At 53.0% G+C, this 14,713-nt stretch overlaps 6 protein-coding genes across 7 annotated transcripts in view; 4 read left to right on the top strand and 2 right to left on the bottom strand.

The window, feature by feature from the left end:
* Window positions 1-5,680, top strand: PPTG_00765 (hypothetical protein). Its single transcript, XM_008892257.1, has one exon. The coding sequence runs from the start codon at window positions 1,270-1,272 to the stop codon at window positions 5,518-5,520; it is 4,251 nt and encodes a 1,416-aa protein (XP_008890505.1). The 5' UTR covers window positions 1-1,269; the 3' UTR covers window positions 5,521-5,680.
* Window positions 5,681-5,740: 60 nt separating this feature from the next.
* Window positions 5,741-7,156, top strand: PPTG_00764 (hypothetical protein). The gene is made up of 3 exons (XM_008892256.1): window positions 5,741-6,027; window positions 6,090-6,223; window positions 6,291-7,156. Exons 1-3 carry the CDS (start codon window positions 5,922-5,924, stop codon window positions 7,104-7,106), a joined length of 1,056 nt encoding a protein of 351 aa, XP_008890504.1. The 5' UTR covers window positions 5,741-5,921; the 3' UTR covers window positions 7,107-7,156.
* Window positions 6,481-11,768, bottom strand: PPTG_00762. Of its 2 annotated transcripts, none has more exons than XM_008892253.1 (2): window positions 7,826-11,768; window positions 6,481-7,724 (listed from the first exon to the last, which is right to left on the bottom strand). In XM_008892253.1, the coding sequence occupies exon 1, from the start codon at window positions 11,737-11,739 to the stop codon at window positions 8,692-8,694; it is 3,048 nt and encodes a 1,015-aa protein (XP_008890501.1). In that variant the 5' UTR covers window positions 11,740-11,768; the 3' UTR covers window positions 6,481-7,724; window positions 7,826-8,691. The 2 variants fall into 2 exon arrangements, with proteins under 2 accessions (XP_008890501.1, XP_008890502.1); XM_008892254.1 differs by having other exon boundaries at window positions 6,481-7,704.
* Window positions 7,220-8,614, top strand: PPTG_00763 (hypothetical protein; the record flags this gene model as incomplete). Its single annotated transcript, XM_008892255.1, has 2 exons — window positions 7,220-8,386; window positions 8,444-8,614. The coding sequence occupies 2 exons, from the start codon at window positions 7,220-7,222 to the stop codon at window positions 8,612-8,614; spliced, it is 1,338 nt and encodes a 445-aa protein (XP_008890503.1).
* Window positions 11,769-11,875: 107 nt separating the features above from the next.
* On the bottom strand, window positions 11,876-12,919 carry PPTG_00761 (hypothetical protein; the record flags this gene model as incomplete). Its single annotated transcript, XM_008892252.1, has 1 exon — window positions 11,876-12,919. One exon carries the CDS (start codon window positions 12,917-12,919, stop codon window positions 11,876-11,878), a length of 1,044 nt encoding a protein of 347 aa, XP_008890500.1.
* Window positions 12,920-14,049: 1,130 nt separating this feature from the next.
* PPTG_00760 (hypothetical protein) overlaps window positions 14,050-14,713 on the top strand; it is a gene marked incomplete at both ends in the record, with an annotated part of 1,076 nt that continues 412 nt past the window's right edge. Inside the window, one exon of the mRNA XM_008892251.1 lies at window positions 14,050-14,703. Coding sequence (XP_008890499.1) covers window positions 14,050-14,703 — 654 coding nt within the window. The remainder of the gene's footprint in view (window positions 14,704-14,713) is intronic.

The following is a 14,713-nucleotide window of genomic DNA, read 5'->3' as shown; positions in this document are numbered from 1 at the left end:
TGCATTAGAAGCATAAAATACAGGCACATCACGCCTGAACTAACGCTCAAGACCGCTCAAGAGGATGACGACAAACCAGCCACCACGCAGCAATCATGATTCTGCCGAGAAGTTATCCTTGCTAGGAATCCGGCGTTTCGAAATGATTCCCCTCTGCAGTGCGAATAGAGGTGGCGACGGATACAGGACAGGATATAACTGTTGCTTCGAGTGCTACGAGTGGGCCAGGGTGCCGAACAAGTTAAGGATGACGGTGGACACCGGTGTAAGGGAGGATTGCATTGTCGAGCACGCATTTCCGCACGTCTGCTGCGCGTGCAACACCGGAAGAGAACGCTATGGTGTCAATAACGAACTCCATCAACGAGGAGTAATAACGATCCAATCGTGTCAAGCCCGAAAGATCGAGTTTCTTTGGCTCATCGAAGCTTCTTGGGGTAAAGTCGAAAATGTGTCGTGATCATCACCGAACGTGCTCACTTCGCTCAAGTCACGTACGCGCTGCTTTGATACGACAATAACAAAAAAACACGACTTGGTATTAATACGTTGTGGTGATCGAGGGATCAAGCGCTTCTACTTCGAGGCAATTGCTCCAAGGTGTTGGAGTCCAACTATCTACGATTCGAGCCTAGCACGCTCTCGCTTCTCGGCATATTTCGGCGTACGCCAAAGCAGGGCTGTCATTTGAGGTCACACAGATGTGGTGCTTAGTGGCATTGAGGGGCACCGTTAGGTCCACCGCCTCAACCTGACTCGGCTTAACTATGCCCGAAGTTGAAGTCGGGTCTCTTTTATATCGACTAATTCTGACTCCGAAACGGCTTGGCGCGGAAAATGACTGGCCGAGACGAAGCCAGATGTGCAGGCTTCGAAAAGCCCGACGAGGACACGCCGAATGAAGCAAATGAAGCACGTGGACACCGGTCAAGTGCGCATGGAGGGCATCCACACTCACTATGTCTACCTGCACGTAAATAAGCAGCTCGCTTATTGCAATCGGTTGTGCCAAGCACACCGCAGCCGTTTCGATTTCCAATACAAATTTCAAGTCATTGAAATTCGGCGGGAAAAGATCTAAAATAGGAAAAAACCTCGGAGAAGAATTTTGAAAAACCTCTTGAAATTACTATTTCGTTGGGGGTGCGGCTCTTGGAAGGCGAAGTCAACCACTTTCGTCCATACTAAAAGAGACTCGGCGGAAGAAACGAACCGCGTGTACCCGCGCTACGGTCTCCTTTATACTAGCTGGTCAACCGCCCTGTCGAGATGCTGACGGAGAGCCCGCCACTGGACAGTGGGGAGCGCCGTGCCGAAGCCCGCCACCGCCGCCGCGAGGCCGCTGCTCCGTACTCGAAGCGCACAAAGGCGGAGGAAGACGAAGACGACGTTGAGTTTTTCGCTCGCGAGACAGGCCACAGCCGACGCGGCAGTGGCTTCTTCGCCCGCTTGGCTAGTTATATCCCTATTGTGAACAAGCTAGTGACTGAAGAAGACGAGGAAGAAGAGGCCGAGTTACAGCCAGCCGTCGACACGTCCGTCGACAGTATTGACATTCAGACGACTCAGGAAGACGTAGACGAGGAAGAGGAGGCTCAGGAAGAGGCTGAGAAGGAACAAGAGACCCAGAAAGAGACTGATAAGGATCAAGAAACCCCAGAAGAGACTGAGAAAGAGACACAACAGACACCCGAGCCTCAGCCGGAGAAGCAGAAGGAGCCAACGCCACAGGACGAGGAAATGCCTGAACCCACCTCGTCCCCCGTGACACGTGCGGCCCCATCCTTCGTCACTCCTAAGGAACAACTCTCCACGCCTCCCAGACACAATAACAAGCGTGGATCCCGTAAATCTCGCTCGCCTTCCCGTGACAGCAGCGTCGACAGCGGAGACTGCAGTCCAGCCATGATGCGTTCACAAAGGAAGCGCGGAGACAAGCGCGTGTTCCTTCCTGGCCCTTCACAGCAGTCAAAGATGTTACGCATCTCCAGTTCCCAGCGCAGGCGTAAATCCACGTCCCCTTCGCCCCACGACTCAGCGTTGGCTGTGATTAAACAGAAGAAAACCATTACAATGGAGGAGTTTGAGCGACTGCAGAAGCAGCTGCACGACATGGTGGAGACGACGCCTCATACTCAACTGGCGATGACTCAAGCAGCTCTGGCCAATGGACTGGAACGTCCGTTCACGCGCGGCTTTCCTGGGCCCACGTCGTTCCCTGGATACGTTCCAGGCTCCATTGCCAACCAGAACCACGGAGCGTTGATCGTACATGACGAGAGGAAACGTGGCTCTGAGTTAGCGAAGAACGGCGTTCCTTTCGGTAAACGCCCTAGAAACCACGAGAACGGACCCATTCTCTTCTCAGGCTCCACTCTACGCGGACAGTTGACGCGTGAGGAGCGTCTGATGAGGAAGCCTCGTCCGTCGCGTCTTTTGACTGGCGCTAAGCGCGATGCTGCCACGCGTAATGCTTACTCTGCGGCAGTTGCGGAGAAGATCTTGTCGACGCTGAATAAGGTGCAGACTCCGTTGGAACGGGAGGCGCAGAAGCCCACGCCGTCGACGTCCATGTCCTGGGCTAAGTACCATCTTTCGATAGCGGACGATGAGAAAAAGAGTCTTGAGAATGGCATGGAGATTGACAGCGATGACGTTGCACCCCCGACGAGTACAGTACCCCGCGTGACGTTCCCTCAGCCTACACAGAAGCCTGCCACGTTGTCTTTTGGTGCTCCGAAGGCTTTGGAGACGCCGGCGAAGAGCGTGACTAGCTCATCGACGCTGTTCTCGCCTCAGACGGTGTCAATGACCCCAGCACTTGCTCGTGCACCGGACCAGCAGAAGTTTGAGAAGTTTGGTGAGTTCAAGTTTACTCTCCCGCTTCGTATTGATGGAGTTAACCAGGTGGATGTGGACGATGAGGATACTCGTGTAAAGTTTGTGTTTTCTCCACCACCAAGTATGCGTGAGCCTCCAGTGAAGGCGTCGAGTCAGAAGACTGCAACGAAGAGTAATGGTGCAGCTCCGTTTGATTTCATGCCTTCGTCGCCCAAGACGACGACGACTGAGTGGGTGTCGAAGCCACCTAAGGCGAAAGAACCTGAGAAGCCGATGGCTACACAGAAGCCTGCTGCGCGCAAGGAAACTGAGAAGCCCAGTACGACGGACGTTGCACCGGCAGCTTCGACTAATGGCGCTGTGAATCCCCTTGCGAGGTTCATGCAGCTGAAGCCGGGACAATGGAAATGCCCTGGATGCAGTGTTCTGAATGAGGCTACGAGTGCCAAGTGTCCGTGTTGTGAGACGGCGAACCCTGCAGGCGCGTCTGCACCTAAGGCTGCTGCTCCTGCGGCGCCTAAGCCTTCGGGAACGATTTCATCTAGCGGCTTTAGTTTTGGTGCGCCCGCTGCGGACGCCAAGAAAGATGATAAGCCGGCTGCTGGATCAATTACGGCGGGTGGATTCAGCTTTGGTGCTCCATCTGCAGACTCGAAGAAGGAAACGGAAAAGCCGGCTGGATCAATTTCGTCAAGTGGATTCAGCTTCGGTGTTCCGGCGGGTGCCGCCAACAAGGAGACTGAAAAACTTGCCTCGGGAATCACATCTGGCGGATTCAACTTTACTGCCCCAACTCCAGCTCCTGCCTCGGACAAGCCAGCCTTTAGTTTCGGTGTCACCGCTGAGTCGGACTCGACGGCTGATGATTCTGTTAGTACTGCTCCGATTTCGTTTGGATTTTCGCCTCCCAAGAAGACTGGAGATGCTTCGAAGACTCCTGCCGTAACTGAGAAGGCTGCTGCTCCATCCTTCTCTTTTAGCTCTGGTCCATCCACTTCGGCCCCTGCTTCTGCCTCGACAGCTACAACCGGTGGATTCACGTTTGGCGCTACCAGTACCACCACCGATAGCTCCAACAAGGGAAAGCGCAAAGCTTCTGAGGCGGAAGAGACCAAGAAGGATTCTACTCCGTCGTTCAGCTTCGGAGCAACCACGACAGCTACCACTGAAGCACCGAAGGCGAGTGTGCCCGCCTTCAGCTTCGGAGCTGCTCCTGAGTCAAAGCAGCCAAGTCCGAAGGAATCAGAGCGTCCTAAGAAGCGTGTGGCTCCGTCTTCTGTCGCCGCCGACCCGAAGCCTGAGGTAGCCAATCCGGCTTTCTCTTTCGGTGCGGCATCAAAACCACCCCAGGTTCCTGCCAAGGGTAATACTGGTGTGACTTCATCTACACCGTCGTTCTCTTTCGGATCGAACAGCTCGACAACTACTGACAAACCGAAGGAGACTTCTGCTCCATCTTTCAGCTTTGGTGCGACTCCTTCCACTGAGAAGGCTGCAGAGGCGAAGCCGAAGGAAATGACACCTCCGAAGACTGGTTTTACGTTTGGATCATCGTCGACTACGTCAACCCCGGCGCCAAAGCCTAGCACAGGCTTCGGCCAGACAGCTACAGAGCCCAAGGCCCCTACTTTCTCTTTTGGTGCATCGGTCAGTTCAGCGCCTGCTACTTCGACACCCGCTACATCTGCGCCTGGTGCTTCTACTGGCTTCACGTTTGGCCAAAGCTCGACGACTCCTGCCGCTAGCAGTGCCCCTGCATTCGGTGCTGCTCCTGCTACGTCTTCTGCACCTACGTTCGGCTTTGGCTCGTCGACAGCTCACTCCACTGGTACTTCGACTCCCCCCGTGCCATCGGGTCCTGCTTCGACGCCTGCGTTTACGTTCGGTTCGTCCTCTTCTGCCCAACCAGCATCGTCCGGCTTTGGCTCTTCGGGGTCTACCACATTCGGCCAGCCGCCTGCAACCACTTCGGGCTTTGGCTCCACGTCGACGGCTTTCGGATCAAGCTCCTCTGGTTTTGGATCTGGCTCGAGCACTGGCTTCGGTAGCTCGTCTAGTGCTGCCCCCTCAACTGCATTTGGCAGCTCTACATCGACGGCGCCAGCTGCACCTGCTTTCGCTTTTGGTGCGTCCAGCCAGGCCCCGACTACCAGTGCTCCTGTCGGCCAGCCCGCGTTTTCTTTCGGCTCGAGCGCTCCTGCCCCCAGTGGCTTTGGAGCGGCACCTGCAGCTTCTAGCGGCTTTGGCTCCAGCGCATCGAGTGGATTCGGCGCTGCTGCTGCACCAAGTGGCTTCGGATCTTCCAGCTCTGCACCTGCCTTCGGTAACCAGGCAACCCCCGCGTTTGGTAGCAGTCTTCCTCCCCCGACGACCACGTTTGGCGCTCCAGCATTCGGCGCTCCTGCAGCTAATAGCTTCGGCAGTGGCCCTCCAAGTTCTGGGTTCCGTACGCCTAGCCCAACACCTGCCTTCGGTGCCGCTCCGGGCGCTCCTGCCTTTGGTGCTGCCCCTGCTCCGGCGTTCGGTGCTCCCGCTGCTCCCGCTTTTGGAGCCGCTCCTACTGCTGGAGCTTTCGGCGCGCCTCCTGCTGAAGGCGGGTTCAATATGGGAGCCGCTCCTCAGCATGCAAAGGGTCGACGCATCCTGAAGGCCAAGCCTCGCACTCGGCGAACGTCATAGAAGTAAGAATGAATCAATTTATCTTCAATGTCTTATAATTTACTGTGGGGATGGCAACTTTACCGATTGAGGGGACCTGCTTCTGGCCAAGACTCTGATGAGCTAGACTACTTATGAAATACCCTACATGCACTTGTGAGGAGGTTGAGCTTTACCGATTGAGGGGACCTGCTTCTGGCCAAGACTCTGATGAGCTAGACTACTTATGAAATATCCTACATGCACTTGTGAGGAGGTTGAGCTTGTCATTATTTTAACTGCTTTTGTTGCTGCGGAAGAGCTTGAAAAGAGGTTCATAGCCTAATTATGGCGATGGAGGCACGATAAAAAAAGCGTCGTGGTGGTTTATCCAAGAAATTGTGAAGAAGCGGCAGTATTTATTGTGATCGGGCATCAGCAACATGGCGGACATGGCGGACATGACGGGAGCACCCACTGGGGCTGTGAGTATTGGTAACTATAAGGGCGTCATGCTCTGCAATCGGCCATTCAACGGAGTTTCAAGCAGTAAGTGGCGAGTATCATTCAGTGAAGGTTTTAGTGTCTGATCTTGTGAAAACTTTGAGCAGCATTAGCGAAGGAGAATCGATATGGTGCGAAGCCAAACAACAACAACGTGGTCGATAACAGCAAGGCAGCGTTTCTTGCAGGGAACCCCGGGGAGCCTTTGGGACTAAACGTGCCGATTCACAGCGAACCTGCGGTTTGTTGGCGTGCACATGTGTAGTGCGCAAAGATGGTCTCTAATGTTTTGCCTCTTTAATCCATAGCACGCTATCCGGCGAGACAAGAAGAACACAGCTTTATCAAAGCACAAGAAGTGGCTACACGACTTACAGAAGGAACGCGCTCGACTGCAAGAAGCGCTAGCGGAGGACGAAGAAGCTGCTCAAAGGCGTCGAGAACGATTCTCTCAGAGAGAAGCCAAGATGCGTGAAACAGTGCGCAATAACAACAATGACGAAGATGTTCCTAACACTGAAGCTGAAGAAAAGAAAAAGAACTTGAACCGACCCATGTGGGCACTTACAAAAGCAACTGCAGACGAGAAGCTTGATTGCTTGGAGGACGCGGAAGCTAATGATCTCATTGAGTTTGCAAACAATCTAGACATTGATCAGTTCATGGACGACGTGGAGATTAAGGCACGCGTCGCACAAGTCGAGCAGCAGCTAGCACAAGTGCAGTCTATTGTAGACTATGAACAGGCTGAAGAAAAGCGTAGTGAACGTGAACAGCAGCGGCTTGAAGAATTGGCCAACGGTGGCGGTGCTCTCAACGGGAACGATCTGTCTCAACTCGGTTGGGACCGTGCAGATGCCAAGGACGGCGACGACGATGCCATGAGCGTGGCAAGTAGCGTGCTCTCTGAATGCAAGTCGATTCGGTCAGTGCACTCGGTTCGATCAGTAGCAGCGATCACGAAACGTGTTGAGGCCAAGCTTGGAGCCTCCACTCCATCCGAGGCAGGCAGCACTCCCCCTGCACCACGCATTGTGACAATCAACGAAGATGAAGGCGTTCGGATGCAGATCAAGACTCTACCGAGCAATTTACCGTATATCCATCGGAACCCTGCCATTTAGTGGCCACACAGCAGTAGAACAGGACGAAAGTATGACAACCGTTCAAACTGTGTCTAGACTCTTCAAAGCGTCGCTTCATTTCATTCTTGTCAGGTTCTTGGTACTCATTAAACATGGGCCGACGTAGCGTGGCTTCACAGGTGGAAGAAGCCAAGAAACATGGCATGCTTCACCTCATTCAGTACCAGCTCACACGAGTACCGTCTGAACTCTTCTCGAATACATCTGGGTCGTCCTCATCTAGTTCATCCGGAGAATTTACTACCACATTGGTGCGACTCGATCTCAGTTTCAATCAGCTGGAGGGACCACACGCCATTCCTGACGCGATCGGATCACTAGTTGCACTGCGTGAGTTTTACGTGAACAACAACCCGCGTCTGAAGCGACTACCAAGTTCGCTCGTCAACTGCACTAAGTTGCAAGATCTTGACGCCAGTTCCTCAGCACTCGAGACACTTCCACAAGAACTTGGTCGTCTGCAACATCTTCGCGTCATCAACATCGACGACACACCTTTGCAGCGTCGCTGGGTGTCTAAGGGCCATCTCTTGAAGAAAAACGAGGACGATGAGCCTCTGATCTTCTCCCTTTCTAGCTACACCGATCAACAAACAACTTCAACATCATGTCAGCAAATACTGCGCAAATTGCGACGGAAGGACGAGCGTGAGCAACTCAAACGCGAGTTGTTCGACCTTCTTCACGACAAAACATACCGCCTCAAGCGTCTTGATGACAGTGCTACAGCGAGCGCAGTACTCTACACCACGTTACGCCGTGTACTCAAGCTGTTCCCACAAGCCGTTGATGTCCGCTCCTTGCTTCGCAACACCGAGCGTCTATTCCCACAGGAGTTCTCAATAAAAAAAATCGAGAATCTGGATGCCACACGTATACGCCGCGAGTTCGACGTACTGCGAACTGCCACTGAACGTAAGAGGCGCGCTGCTGACCTCGAGCTCAAGATCCGCAACTTGTACTTTGATCGGATCGACCCCACGACGGTCGAAGGAATGGTGCGCCAGATCTACGACCACCTGACCGAACTGTCCGACATCAAATTTCTCATCAAATACGCGCCTAGATTATTCCCCAAGGAGGCACGCAGCGTCAACGGCGAACAGATTAAACGGGATCTTGTAGCCTTGCAGCAACAATTCGCCCAAGAGCGTGCTGCTGCAGTCGACAAACTCCTGGCCGCCGTCAAAACTCTTTACAGCGACACCGAACCAGACAACGTACGCACTCTCGTCGATAGCGTCGCTGCTCTCTTCAAGGTACGGAAATTACGTAATCCATTTCATTGCCATTTGCTCACATTTCCAATACTTTAGAATACCAAAGAGCTGCTCAGTCTCGCCGCTGATGCTTCAGCGCATTTTCCAGCGGATTTTCTGAACGCACAGCCAGCTGAAGTTCGTTCCAGTTTCTTGCGCATGAAAGCCGAGGTCATGGGAGGTAGCGGTGCCTCGAACGTTGCTGGCACTACTGGTCTCGTGCGCTAGCAGTCGACGTTGGCATTATGAAACACCACATAGGACCGCACACCAGCGGTTTGCTGTACCTTACACTGGCTTGCCGTTCAATCAGAGGACTCGTCTTCTTCTTTCTCTTCCTCCTCCATTCCTTCATCAACTTCATTCTCGTCGCTTTCTTCACTGCTTCCAACTCCGTCTTCATCATCTTTGTCTTCTTCGATGTGTACCTGGGCGTTTGTGAAAAACGATCCACGCCGCTTACCATTGCTAGACTGCGTTACCTGTAGATGTGCAGTCAAGCTCTCCTCTATCTGATGCAGCTTAAAAGCGCGTACTTCCGTGCCACTGATATTGATGTGAGCTTGTGCTTGGGCACAATCCTCTGCGGTCGGGAACATCAACAAAACGCTCCAGTCCTTCAGCCTGTCAGATGAATGTGCCTCCCGACTGTCTTTCCGACCACTGCGGCAACCAGGCACTGGGGTTACAGAGCGCACGGACACTTGCAACACACGATCATCTCGTGGATCCATCGTACAGTATGTGCGGTGGATAGGTGCAAATACCTTTACAATCCCTTCCCCTTCGCCGTCATTTGAACTGCTGTCATCGTTTTGGTCGGGGATCTTTTCTACGAGAACAAAAGCCTCCGGATTCATCACCATCAACAGTCTTGTGGGCATTAACAAGAAGCGTTGCTCGCGATACATACACCTCAGAGATACCATGCCGTCCAGTGGCGCTGTACAGGAGCCTTTACCACCTGCAGCACTCGCTAGAATGCTCGTGCGGGGATGACGGTAAGCAACAAGCTGCTCCAATCCGTCGCTTGCGTATGTCTCATCCAAGAGTCCGCGTAATTTTCGCAATAAAAGGAAGACTCGCATAGATTTCCGACAGACTTCCATCTCATTCGAAGGACGACGCAGTGCCAACGTGTCTCGCGAACCAGCCCACGCTGGAGCGTTTGCAGACTCTTCCTTCGTGAGAGGAACAAGGCACTCAAACGGCGACGATGAATCCAGCTGCAACTCCATAGGGAAGGGCATACGCTGGAAGTTCGCTACCTCTTTCTCCAGTACGTAAATGAACAAATCCACTTCAGCCATAGCGCCGCGCATACTCTCCATGACAAGATGAGCACTGCTCGAGTGGACATTCTTGAGTGTAGCAGCGTGAGGCTGAGTGAGACAGCGGTGCGATGGTGTACGTGTGTCAGCCATGATATCCACCAGCAAACGTATACATAGCTGCACACTAAACAAGCGCGAGCTTTGATTTCGCGCAAGAACCTCCAGAATCAGCTCGACTAGCCAGTAAGGGTATGTACCTGTCCGGCACGAACTGTTCTTTAGTCCATCTTCACTTGCCGCCTCTTCGGTAGCAGAATTCATATCAGCATCTTCGTCCATTCCTTGTGAGCTAGAAGAATCGCATGAAGACGATAGAGATGCAGTAGCTGGCAGTGCAGATTTCATAGTCTTATCTTCATTCTCTTCTTGCTGCGTCTCATCGTGTCCATTGCTACGGGAAGCAGACTTTCCGGTACGATATCTAAAGGGTAGTAGATCCAGCTCCCGTAATAAAGAATGGTCCACAGCCCTATTGTTGATGATAGCTAGTAGAAGTATAACCACTGTCGACGAGAGCCGCTCATCGCTCGAACACAACAGTGATAGCAACGACTGACGGTAACAGTTCGTGCTCTGCGGTACAAACGCCTTCACCTCGTCAACAGGCCACTCGCCCATGGCAAAGCGTGTTTGAACGTAACACAGTGACGACTCACATGTTGTAGCTGAATGGGGACGGAACACATGCATCGGAGGCGCCTCCTTGTCCCATCGCAGATCAGGCTGTGGAGATAGCGGCCGAGATGAGTTCTCCGTTGTAGCAGTACTCTCGTCATCGTTGCTGTCTACTGTTTCCAAGTAATGTGAGCTGCTAAGTCTCCGTTTTGATCCAGCTCCTAGCGCTACTGTCGAGTATTCACTGGTTTCCGTCGCATCCGAACTCAACAACATAAAGGAGATCGCGTTCACAAGAGGTGTGTGCTCCAAAATGCCCAAAAGTCTAGTGAGTAAATACAGCGCCAGCTGCGTCGACACTCGTTGTGGTGGGGGTCCACAGTCAGGCAGTATACTCGTCGCCAATAGCCACTTAATATGTCTCGAAAACAGCAAGTCCCCTATTTTATAGCACAGCTCGGGGACGTTCACATCCAGTAGATCCTGTAAGTAAAAACAGTGGTCAATATAGGCGTCCACTGCCTCCTCCAATTTCTCCGTAGTAGCTATTCGTCCCGCTGCGTCCTCTGCAGACGGCCATGTATTCAGCAATCCCTGCAGCTTGAGTGTCAGGTCGTTGGCGATCTCCACGATATCCCGGAAGTAATTTAAATCATCGTATTGCAGCACGAATCTCCGCACTCTCGCGTCCGGGACTCGGAGAACATTGAGCGTCAGCGTCTTGACCGCCACCTTGACCATCGTCTCATTGCACCGTCCGAACTGCAGCGCGCGTGCGTAGAGCGGGAAGCGGAAGTCTTCCCCTGCTGGCTGCGTGTCTAAAAAGAACTGCACTGTTTCCTCGTTGAGCCGCAGCGACAAGGCCTTGAGCAGGGTCACGTACCAGTCTCGCACGTCGTCGTCTCGATCCACTTCAAACGGGCACTCCAGCAGGCGGTTAACGTGATTATTACTTAAAATATAGTACAGCGACGTGCGTGTCGTGATATTTTGCACTAGGATGCTCATAGTTTGCAGCAGTTGAACCTGTACAGGCATGGAGGGCTGGCTGGCGCCCAGTTCTACCAGTAATGCGAGCATATTGGTCTCTCCAAAGTAGTCAAAGAAGGCACCAGCGTCGTCTGGAGCCTCATCTAAGGCAGCCTGGTCCTCTAGCTCCACAGATACGCGGTGTTGGTCCGAATAGATGAGGAACTCGGACAGGACGCGCAATAGCTCCACGATCTCGGCGTCGGGAAGACCAGCGAAGCGCGTTAGCTGCGTGTGCAGCGACCGCATGTTGCTCAATGTGAAGTCTAGACGGCGGCCGGACAGGAACGAGCCCAGGAAGCCGCCGCGCGCGCCCGTGCCGCTGCTGCTGAGCGGCGCAGAAGTAGACGCGGGGCTGCTGGAGTTATTGCCCATGGCGAAAGAGAAAATAACGCTGAGCGTGAAGAAAAAACGACTTTTTGATATTGTCAAATTTAACGTTGAAATTACATTACCGTATTACCAAAAGTTGATATCGAAGGTGCATACCGTAATTTAGCTCTAAGTCTAACTAATGCAGCACAGGGTACAGATAGTCGTTGTAGAGCGGAGCCCACTTGCAGCCATCCTTTTGGTCAGCGCGCCAGCAGCCGTGCGTAATGTTCTCTAGTTCGTGAATGAAGAGGTCACCGCGTTCATCCAACGTCTTCAGACCAAAGGTATCCGAAGTGTATTCCAAAGTCTCGTTCATGTTGACAATGGTCAGGTTCATGTACTTGGTCTCGATCTCTTCGATCGTGTCCACCTCCGAGTATCGACCGAAAATGGAGCTCTGCCACGGCATGATACGCTCGTCAGCGGGTGAAGCGAAGAAGTGAGCCTCCTCCAACTTCAGGAAGTTGGCCTTGCGACGCTTCTGGTCGTAGATGCACTGGTTGTCACCCGGCAGACAGCGGTTGACATTGTTGTAGACCGGAAGGAAGAAGTTGGCAGTCGAGAAGCTACCGAACTGAGGCCACCGGTTGACGTTGAACTGCGAGTACGTGTACTGGGCATCCGGATTCTCAATCGAGTAGAGCACATAGTCCTTCTGCATCTTGCCGTAGAAGTCTTCCGGGCCATAGGCGCTGTAGTTGAACATAGTTTCAGGCACCAAGGTCTTCAGGAATGGGCCATCGTTCGCGATAGAGTACTCAACCTTGTCTGGTCCGATGAACTGGCCGTTCTGGAGACCAGCCATACTGATGTAGCGCTTGACTTTGTGGTCGTCCATTTCTTCGATGACAGCGCGAGAAATGGTGCCGCCCTGTGAGTGTGCGAGGAAGATGTAGCCATCATTGAATTCCGAGCTGTTGGCAACAATTTCACGGATCTGAGTGATCGCCTTTGGAACTTGCAGGACAATGGCTTGGAGAGAACACGGCATCTCACAGAAAGTAAGAGCCACAACGGTACGGCCTTCGGCGGTGAGGTTCGCCACGAAATTCTGTGCATTCGTGTGGTCGCCGCGGACACCGTGGAAGTAAAACACCGGGAGCTTGGAACAATCCGTCGCGGCCGTCGTTAACGCGAATGCGGTGGAGAGGAGCGTGAGCAGAACACGGCGACAGAACATCTTCGCTGTTCCCGGGAGATCTGAAGACTGGAGAGGTTGTCGGCGAATTTAACTGTGGTGTAGGCAGCACGATCAAAGCTCTGCTGATGCCCACACCCGCGTGGTCCACTCGTTGCAAGGTAGCGGGCCGCTGTCTTGCGCCGACGCCTTTCGAGACCTGAATCGGGTGACTGTCACCCGGCTTGATCATGCACTGCAGGAAAGCAGCGATTTGTCCTTACAATTTGCAAGAGCGGTGAAGTGATGTGTTACAGCAGGATCATCTCCAAACCTCACGCCAACACAATGCCCTGCGTTATGCAGCCTGCATTTGCAGGGGCCTTGCAGCAGAGCCCCTACATACCGTTTGTTGAATTGTGCCGAGAACACTGCAGTTGGAAAGACAGGTTGCACTGCTTTCCAGCTTGTACACTTGCTGCGTGGAAGTGGATCAACAAGAGGGTTCTTATGGTACTTGGCTCAAATTTGAATTCAAAATCCAATTTTGACAGAAATGTTGATACAGTAGTAAGAGTTCGACTTTTTGCAACAGACGAGCTTCTTGGAAACTCAAGAGCCTCAACATTGGCTGAATTACAGCGTGCTGGCTGTACGCTTCATCTGCCGGCTTTCCGGTACCTGCGTGAACGCAGAGCCCAAGCCTGTACACGAGGATTTACTGTATCGGTAGTCGAATTTTGAGGATTATGCAGTTGCCATTCAACCAAACTGCGAGAAATAGAAATTCGCAGTATCCAATAGCAAAACCCAAACGTTGTTTGCTGCTGGCGGCACCCCGCAAATTCTACTGAGTGTCTTTTCCTTAAACGAAAGGTCTGTACATCTTTGTTGGCCTGGGTCGCCTCAAATACATGTAGATGTTGCCCTTGAACAATGTACACGTACAAGCACACCATTCTCAATGCAGTCTGTATCTCCATCGACGAACGTCATATGCCAGTCATGTCGGTCTTGTTTTGCTGATGCGTGGCCGGGTATCGTCGGTTGCGTACACATCCAAGCTACGGCTCCCAACGGGAATCGCGCACCACATGACTTCATCACGACGGTAACCAACGCTGTTGGCAACAGACCCGAAAGCTCACCAATACCGAATCTCCCAGCAACCCCTCAAGTCAGCACTCATCGTAATGTTCGGTACCCGTGTCCTGTTCACGCTCCTATCGACTGCTGTCGCGGTGGCAACCGCCGCGACGGATTTTTCCAAGCTCCCCGTGTTCTTCTTCCATGGCGTCCGTGGCAACCACTCCAGTGGTGATAACTACGTGGCCAAGCTTTCCGCTGAGGGTCGTACTGTGGTGCCGTTATCCTTCTGCGAGTCGACGTGCTCTCTGGAGGCCATTGTGCTGCAAGTACCGAAGGCCATCGCTCAAGTCCGTGAAGTTGTTTCCAACAGCTCGGAATTCGATGATGGCTACATCTTCATCGGGCACTCCCAGGGCGGCGCAGTTTCTCGCGCTGTGATCGAAGAAATGGATGACCACAAGGTCAAGCGCTACATTAGCACGGCTGGTCTCCAGAACGGTCAGTTCATCGGACCGGACAAGGTGGAAGTTTCGATTAAAAACGACGCACCGTTCCTTGCTGCGCTGGTCCCTGAGACCATGTTCAACTACAGTGCGTACGGCCCGGAAGACTTCTACGGCAAGATGCAGAAGGACTATGTGCTCTACTCGATTGAGAATCCGGATGCCCAGTACACGTACTCGCAGTTCAACGTCAACCGGTGGCCTCAGTTCGGTAGCTTCTCGACTGCCAACTTCTTCCTTCCGGTCTACAACAATGTCAACCGCT

Source organism: Phytophthora parasitica, assembly GCF_000247585.1.
Source record: "Phytophthora parasitica INRA-310 unplaced genomic scaffold supercont2.1, whole genome shotgun sequence".
Taxonomy (NCBI): Eukaryota; Oomycota; class Peronosporomycetes; order Peronosporales; family Peronosporaceae; genus Phytophthora; species Phytophthora nicotianae.
Note: the sequence above shows the minus strand (reverse complement) of the source record. Positions and strands in the feature narration are given on the sequence as shown.

Coding starts and splice junctions, on each gene's coding strand:
- PPTG_00765 (XM_008892257.1), top strand. CDS start 1,270: ATGCTGACGGAGAGCCCGCCACTGGACAGTGGGGAGCGCCGTGCCGAA.
- PPTG_00764 (XM_008892256.1), top strand. CDS start 5,922: ATGGCGGACATGGCGGACATGACGGGAGCACCCACTGGGGCTGTGAGT. Junction 6,028..6,089: donor ATTCAACGGAGTTTCAAGCA/GTAAGTGGCGAG, acceptor AACTTTGAGCAG/CATTAGCGAAGGAGAATCGA. Junction 6,224..6,290: donor CGATTCACAGCGAACCTGCG/GTTTGTTGGCGT, acceptor TTTAATCCATAG/CACGCTATCCGGCGAGACAA.
- PPTG_00762 (XM_008892253.1), bottom strand. CDS start 11,739: ATGGGCAATAACTCCAGCAGCCCCGCGTCTACTTCTGCGCCGCTCAGC.